Source organism: Oncorhynchus tshawytscha, unplaced genomic scaffold, assembly GCF_018296145.1.
Source record: "Oncorhynchus tshawytscha isolate Ot180627B unplaced genomic scaffold, Otsh_v2.0 Un_scaffold_15173_pilon_pilon, whole genome shotgun sequence".
Lineage (NCBI taxonomy): Eukaryota > Metazoa > Chordata > Actinopteri > Salmoniformes > Salmonidae > Oncorhynchus > Oncorhynchus tshawytscha.
The window spans coordinates 128,165-137,522 of record NW_024609707.1 but is presented as its reverse complement, the minus strand read 5'-3'; the positions used below and the strand labels follow the sequence as shown (position 1 = coordinate 137,522).

Sequence of the window (9,358 nt, the reverse complement as noted above, 5' to 3'; positions counted from 1 at the left end):
ATGACACTAGATATGTTACCACCAATATGACACTAGATGTGTTACCACCACCAATATGACACTAGATGTGTTACCACCAATATGAAACTAGATGATTTACTAGAATATGACACTAGATGTGTTACCACCAATATGACACTAGATATGTTACCACCAATATGACACTAGATGTTTACCACCACCAATATGACACTAGATGTGTTACCACCAATATGAAACTAGATGATTTACCACCAATATGACACTAGATGTGTTACCACCAATATGACACTAGATGAGTTACCACCAATATGACACTAGATGTGTTTCCACCAATATGACACTAGATGTGTTACCACCAATATGACACTGGATGTGTTACCACCACCAATAGGACACTAGATATGACCACCAATATGACACTAGATGTGTTACCACCACCAATAAGACACTAGATGTGTTACCACCAATATGACACTAGATGTGTTACCACCACCAATATGACACTAGATGTGTTACCACCAATATGACACTAGATGTGTTACCACCACCAATATGACACTAGATGTGTTACCACCACCAATATGACACTAGATGTGTTACCACCAATATGACACTAGATGTGTTACCACCACCAATATGACACTAGATGTGTTACCACCAATATGACACTAGATGTGTTACCACCAATATGACACTAGATGTGTTACCACCAATATGACACTAGATGTGTTACCACCAATATGACACTAGATGTGTTACCACCAATATGACACTAGATGTGTTACCACCACCAATAGGACACTAGATGTGTTACCACCAATATGACACTAGATACCACCACCAATATGACACTAGATGTGTTACCACCAATATGACACTAGATGAGTTACCACCAATATGACACTAGATGTGTTACCACCAATATGACACTAATACCACCAATAAGACACTAGATGTGTTACCACCAACTAGATGAGTTACCATATGACACTAGATGTGTTACCACCAATAGGACACTAGATGTGTTACCACCACCAATATGACACTAGATGTGTTACCACCAATATGACACTAGATGAGTTACCACCAATATGACACTACCAATATGACACTAGATGTGTTACCACCAATATGACACTAGATGTGTTACCACCAATATGACACTAGATGTGTTACCACCAATATGACACTAGATGTGTTACCACCACCATGACACTAGATATGAAACTAGATGATTTACCACCAATATGACACTAGATGTGTTACCACCAATATGACACTAGATATGACACTAGATGATGTTACCACCACCAATATGACACTAGATGTGTTACCACCAATATGACACTAGATGTGTTACCACCAATATGACACTAGATGATGACACTAGATGTGTTACCACCAATATGACACTAGATGTGTTACCACCAATATGACACTAGATGTGTTACCACCAATATGACACTAGATGTGTTACCACCAATATGACACTAGATGTGTTACCACCACCAATAAGACACTAGATGTGTTACCACCAATATGACACTAGATGTGTTACCACCAATATGACACTAGATGTGTTACCACCACCAATATGACACTAGATGTGTTACCACCACCAATATGACACTAGATGTGTTACCACCACCAATATGACACTAGATGTGTTACCACCAATATGACACTAGATGTGTTACCACCAATATGACACTAGATGTGTTACCACCAATATGACACTAGATGTGTTACCACCAATATGACACTAGATGTGTTACCACCAATATGACACTAGATGTGTTACCACCACACAATATGACACTAGATGTGTTACCACCACCAATATGACACTAGATGTGATGTGTTACCACCACCAATATGACACACCAATATGACACTAGATGTTTACCACCAATATGACACTAGATGTGTTACCACCAATATGACACTAGATGTGTTACCACCAATATGACACTAGATATGTTACCACCAATATGACACTAGATGTGTTACCACCAATATGACACTAGATGTTTACCACCAATATGACACTAGATGTGTTACCACCAATATGACACCACCAATATGACACTAGATGTGACACTTACCACCAATATGACACTAGATGTGTTACCACCAATATGACACTAGATGTGTTACCACCAATATGACACTAGATGTGTTACCACCAATATGACACTAGATGTGTTACCACCAATATGACACAGATAGTTACCACCAATATGACACTAGATGAGTTACCACCAATATGACACTAGATGTGTTACCACCAATATGACACTAGATGTGTTACCACCAATATGACACTAGATATGACCACCAATAGATAGATGTTACCACCAATATGACACTAGATGTGTTACCACCACCAATAGGACACTAGATGTGTTACCACCACCAATATGACACTAGATGTGTTACCACCAATATGACACTAGATGATGTTACCACCAATATGACACTAGATGTGTTACCACCAATATGACACTAGATATGACACAGATGTGTTACCACCAATATGACACTAGATGTGTTACCACCAATATGACACTAGATGTGTTACCACCACCAATATGACACTAGATGTGTTACCACCAATATGACACTAGATGTGTTACCACCACCAATATGACACTAGATGTGTTACCACCAATATGACACTAGATGGTTACCACCAATATGACACAATATGACACTAGATGTGTTACCACCAATATGACACTAGATGTGTTACCACCAATATGACACTAGATGTGTTACCACCAATATGACACTAGATGTGTTACCACCACCAATATGACACTAGATGTGTTACCACCAATATGACACTAGATGAGTTACCACCAATATGACACTAGATGTGTTACCACCAATATGACACTAGATGTGTTACCACCAATATGACACTAGATGTGTTACCAGACACTAGATGTTTACCACCACCAATAGGACACTAGACACTAGATGTTACCACCAAATATGACACTAGATGTTACCACCAATATGACACTAGATGTGTTACCACCAATATGACACTAGATGTGTTACCACCAATATGACAATATGACACTAGATGTGTTACCACCAATATGACACTAGATATGTTACCACCAATATGACACTAGATGTGTTACCACCACCAATATGACACTAGATGTGTTACCACCAATATGAAACTAGATGATTTACCACCAATATGACACTAGATGTGTTACCACCAATATGACACTAGATGAGTTACCACCAATGAATGCTGCCCACAAGGTGTGCTGCAGTATGACGCAACTTTTAAAGGAGGAACCTTTGTAGAGACAAAATTAAAATAAAAGGGTCAAATGACATAGTCCGTGAAGTCATTTTGTTAGCTATTTAGTTAGCTATTTAGCAGTCTTATAGCTTGGAGATAGAAGCTGTTCCTGTTGGTGTCAGACATGATGCATCGGTACCGCTTGCCGTGCAGAAGCAGAGAGAACAGTCTATGGCTTGGGTGGATGGAGTCTTTAACGATTTGGGGCCTTCTTTTCACACCGCCTGATATAGAGCTCGGCCTCAGTGTTGTACTGGTCTGTCCACACCACCATCAGTAGCTCCATGCGATCGAGGGTGGTGTTCTTTTCATACTAAGCAGTGATATAGCCAGCCAATACGCTCTCAATGGTACAGCTATAGAGTTTTTGAAGATTTGAGGGCCCATGCCAAACCTTTTCAATCTCCTGAGGATGAATAGGCTTTATCGCGCCTGTGAACGTGTGTGTGTGGACCATTTTAAGTCCTTAGTGATTTGGACACAGAGGAACGTGAAGCTATCGACCCACTCCACTGCAGCCCCGTCGATGTGGATAGGGGTGTGCTCGCCCCCCCCCATTTCCTGTAGTCCAAGATGAGCTCCTTGGTCTTATTGACGTTGAGGATGAGGTTGTTATTCCAGCACCACACTGTAAGGTCACTGACCTCCTTCCTATAGGCTGTCTCATTGTCGCCGGTGATCAGACCTACCACCGTTGTGTCGTCAGCAAACTTGATGGTGTTGGAGTCATGAGTGGCCACACAGTCATGGGTGAACAGGGAGTACAGGAGGGGACTAAGCACACACGCCTGAGGGGCCCCCGTGTTTAGGGTCAGCGTGGCGGAGATACTGTTGCCAATCCTCACCACCTGGCATCGGCCCGTAAGGATATTCAGGATCCAGTTGCAGAGAGAGGTGTTCAGTCCCAGGGTCCTAGCTTGGAGGGGACTATGGTGTTGAAAGCTGAGCTGTAGTTGATGGACAGCATCCCCACATACGTAGGTGTTTTTTTTGTCCAGGTGGGAAAGGGCAGTGTGGAGTGCGTTTGAGATTGCATCATCTGTGGATCTGTTGAGGCGGTATGCAAATTGGAGTGGGTCTAGGATTTCTGGGATAATGGTGTTGATGTGAGCTATAATCAGCCTTTCAAAGCATTTCACGGCTACAGACATGTGTGCTACAGCTCGGTAGTTATTTAGGGAGGTTAACTTAGTGTCCGTGGGCACAGGTACTATGGTGGTCTGCTTGAAACATGTTGGTATTACAGACTCAGACAGGGAGAGGTTGAAAATGTCAGTGAAGACACTGGTCATCCGTCTGGCCAGCAGCCTTGTGAATATTGATCTGTTTATAGGTCTTACTCACTGGCTGCGGAGAGCATGATCACACAGTCGTCCAGAACAGCTGATGCTCTCATGCATGTTTCTGTGTTACATGCCTCGAAGCGAGCATAGAAGTTATTTAGCTCCTCTGGTAGGCTCATGTCACTGGGCAGTCCTCGGCTGTGCTTCCCTTTGCAGTCTGTAATAGGTTGCAAGCCCTGCCACATCCAACGAGCGTCGAAGCCGTTGTAGTATGATTCGATCTTAGTCCTATATTGATGCTTTAACTGTTTGATGGTTTGTCAGAGGGCATAGCGGGATTTCCTATAATCTTCTGGGTTAGAGTCCCGCTCCTTGAAAGCAGCAGCTCTACCCTTTAGCTCAGTGCAAATGTTGCTTGTAATCCATGTCTCTCTGACATTTACAACATTGTTTCAATATTAAAAATTCCATCTCCAGCTGTCCCATAGTAATGGTTGTGTAGGGGCGGGGGTCAGGACGAGACAGACCGGCAGGCAGCGTTTCTCAGCCAGTCGAAATCATGAATCTGATGTCATGTCTTTGCTAATATGGCAAACATTTGCTATAGTCGCTAACCAACAACTGTAGCGATGTATTTGAGAGACAAGTGCTCATTGTGCAAATGTATTCATGTTTTCAATAAACATTTGGAGACTAGATACAGTTTACATGTTGTTACCAGTCAATGATGTCTGTTTTGCTCCATAGTTGTGCACACATCGGTTTTGTTTCTGAACAACCAACCCATCTATACATGGGATGGTTCTTTGACAAACCATACAAAAATCCCAAACCAAAAATGTTTGGGCCCTCCAGGACCAGATTGGAATAGCCCTGCTGTAGGGTGTTGAACCTTACTTGCATATTTTCCAGGGTGCCTTTTGAGTGAATTTTAGAGTTACCAGTACCACCCATGACTGTGTTTGCTAGTGACAGAGAGATGGTTGTAGAATTCATTCAATATTCAGTCCAGTGGCCTTCACCAAGTGAGTTCCCAACTGAATATAGTTTAGGAGGTCTTCTTTTAATGACCTAGTTCTACCCTAATAAAGTGGCCTGAAAATCCTTGTTTACATTCCACATCAGGCCTGCAGGTCACATTATGATGGCTTGCAAAGTGATGTGTAATTCCTATTGGAATTCAGTAAAAGTGGGGATAACCAACATTTAGAATTGTTATTCACCCGCAATCTACATTCAGAATGACTGCCAGAGTTGAGAAGACTAAGGTATGAGAGTGCCTTAAACATTTAAAATAGAACAACTATTTCAGTAACGGGTGCAATAAGTAAAAGTTAGTTATTTCTATTTGAGTAGCATAAGATCAATTAATAAATCATTAGACAACGGGTGGGTCTAATCCTGATGCTGATTGGTTTAAAGCACATTCCAGACGGCGTCTGCTCCACAAGTTACCACCGGCTAAATCTATGATGTTAAAAGGCCTATTTACTCTGTTCCATCTGCCTGCGCAATCCACTGTCTCATCAGCACAGCCAGGCAAATTATAAACTCCACTATAAAAAGCATCTAGACATTATCTCACATTTCATTTAGACTAACATTTTGTTTTCAACAGTGGAGATTTGTATAAACCTTGCCATCTGTCTCCGACATTGCAACAGTGTTTCAATATTCAAATTCGATCTCCAGCTGTCCCATAGTAATGAATGTGTACAGTGGCTTGTGAAAGTATTCACCCCCTTTGCATTTTTCCTATTTTGTTGCCTTACAACCTGGAATTAAAATATATTTTTGGGGGGGTTTGTATCATTTGATTTACACAACATGCCTATCACTTTGAAGATGCAAAATATGTTTTATTGTGAAACAAACAAGAAATAAGTAAGATAAGAGTGATAAATGATCAGATGGTCATGTACAGGTAGAGATACTGGTGTGCAAAAGAGCAGAAAAGTAAATAAATATAAACAGTATGGGGATGAGGTAGATCAATTGGGTGGGCCATTTACCGATGGACTATGTACAGCTGCAGCGATCAGTTAGCTGTTCAGATAGCAGATGTTTGAAGTTGTTAAGGGAGATAAAAGTCTCCAACTTCAGCGATTTTTCAATTCGTTCCAGTCACAGTCAGCAGAGAACTGTAACGAAAGGCGGCCAAATGAGGTGTTGGCTTTAGGGATGATCAGTGAGATATACCTGCTGGAGCGCGTGCTATGGGTGGATGTTGCCATCGTGACAAGTGAACTGAGATAAGGCGGAGCTTTACCTAGCATGGACTTGTAGATGACCTGGAGCCAGTGGGTCTGGCAACGAATATGTAGCGAGGGCCAGCCAACTAGAGCATACAGGTCGCAGTGGTGGGTGGTATAAGCTGCTTTAGTAACAAAACGGATGGCACTGTGATAAACTGTATCCAGTTTGCTGAGTAGAGTATTGGAAGCTATGTTGTAGATGACATCGCCGAAGTCGAGGATTGGTAGGATAGTCAGTTTTACTAGGGTAAGTTTGGAGGCGTGTTGCGGAATAGAAAGCCGACTCTAGATTTGATTTTAGATTGGGGATGTTTGATATGAGTCTGGAAGGAGAGTTTACAGTCTAGCCAGACACCTAGGTACTTATAGATGTCCACATATTCTAGGTAGGAACCATCCAGGGTGGTGATGCTAGTGTGGCATGCGGGTACAGGCAGCGACCGGTTGAAAAGCATGCATTTGGTTTTACTAGCGTTTAAGAGCAGTTGGAAGGAGTGTTGTATTGCATTGAAGCTCGTTTGGAGGTTAGATAACACAGTGTCCAAGGAAGGGCCAGAAGTATACAGAATGGTGTCGTCTGCGTAGAGGTGGATCAGGGAATCGCCCGCAGCAAGAGCAACATCATTGATATATACAGACAAAAGAGTCGGCCCGAGAATTGAACCCTGTGGGACCCCCATAGACACTGCCAGAGTACCTTGAGTGTGGCTGAGGTGCACCCGTGAGCGGCTCGGAAACCAGATTGCACAGCGGAGAAGGTAAGGTGGGATTCGAGATGGTCAATGTTTGTTGACTTGGTTTTCGAAGACCTTAGATAGGCAGGGCAGGATGGATATAGGTCTGTAACAGTTTGGGTCCAGGGTGTCTCCCCCTTTGAAGAGGGGGATGACTGCGGCAGCTTTCCAATCCTTGGGGATCTCAGACGATATGAAAGAGAGGTTGAACAGGCTGGTAATAGGGGTTGCGACAATGGCTGCGGATAGTTTCAGAAATAGAGGGTCCAGATTGTCAAGCCCAGCTGATTTGTACGGGTCCAGGTTTTGCAGCTCTTTCAGAACATCTGCTATCTGGATTTGGGTAAAGGAGAAGCTGGAGAGGCTTGGGCGAGTAGCTGCAGGGGGGGGGGAGCTGTTGGAGTAGCCAGGTGGAAGGCATGGCCAGCCGTTGAGAAATGCTTGTTGAAGTTTATTTAATTTATCGGTGGTGATCGTGTTACCTATCCTCAGTGCATTGGGCAGCTGGGAGGAGGTGCTCTTGTTCTCCATGGACTTTACAGTGTCCCAGAACTTTTTGGAGTTAGCGCTACAGGATGCACATTTCTGCTTGAAGAAGCTGGCCTTTCCTGACTGACTGCGTGTATTGGTTCCTGACTTCCCTGAACAGTTGCATATCGCGGGGACTATTCGATGCTATTGCAGTCCGCCACAGGATGTTTTTGTGCTGGTCGAGGGCAGTCAGGTCTGGAGTGAACCAAGGGCTATATCTGTTCTTAGTTCTGCATTTTTTGAACGGAGCATGCTTATTTAAAATGGTGAGGAAGTTACTTTTAAAGAATGACCAGGCATCCTCAACTGACGGGATGAGGTCAATATCCTTCCAGGTCGATTAGAAAGGCCTGCTCGCATAAGTGTTTTAGGGAGCGTTTGACAGTGATGAGGGGTGGTCGTTTGACTGCGGACCCATTGCGGATACAGGCAATGAGGTTGAAGACAGCGGAAGTGTATTTGGAGGGCCAGTTGGTCAGGATAACGTCTATGAGGGTGCCCTTTTTTACAGATTTAGGGTTGTACCTGGTGGGTTCCTTGATGATTTGTGTGAGATTGAGGGCATCTAGCTTAGATTGTAGGACTGCCGGGGTGTTAAGCGTATCCCAGTTTAGGTCACCTAACAGAACAAACTCTGAAGCTAGATGGGGGGCGATCAATTCACAAATGGTGTCAGGGCACAGCTGGGAGCTGAGGGGAGTCGGTAGCAGGCGGCAACAGTGAGAGACTTATTTCTGGAGAGAGTCATTTTTAAAATTAGTAGTTCGAACTGTTTGGGTATGGACCTGAAAAGTAAGCCTGCAAAGTAATGTCAATCTCTGCAGTAGACTGCAACTCCTCCCCCTTTGGCAGTTCTATCTTGACGGAAAATGTTATAGTTGAGTTTGGAAATCTCAGAATTGTTGGTGGCCTTCCTAAGCCAGGATTCACACACGGCAAGGACATCAGGGTTAGCAGAGTGTGCTAAAGAAGTGAGTAAAACAAACTTAGGGAGGAGGCTTCTGATGTTGACATGCATGAAACCAAGGCTTTTTCGATCACAGAAGTCAACAAATGAGGGTGCCTTGGGACATGCAGGGCCTGGGTTTACCTCCACATCATCCGCGGAACAGAGCAGGAGTAGTATGAGGGTGCGGCTAAAGGCTATCAAAACTGGTCGCCTAGAGCGTTGGGGACAAAGAATAAAAGGAGCAGATTTCTGGGCATGGTAGAATATATTCAGGGCATAGTGCGCAGACAGGGGTATGG

General features: G+C 43.4%; 1 protein-coding gene across 1 annotated transcript in view; it reads left to right on the top strand.

Moving 5' to 3' along the window:
* Positions 1-5,831: 5,831 nt before the first annotated feature.
* Positions 5,832-9,358, top strand: part of LOC112223275 (cadherin-23) — a 117,807-nt gene continuing 114,280 nt past the window's right edge. The window contains exon 1 of the mRNA XM_042317137.1: positions 5,832-5,858. Within this exon, the coding sequence (XP_042173071.1) occupies positions 5,832-5,858 (27 nt within the window). The remainder of the gene's footprint in view (positions 5,859-9,358) is intronic.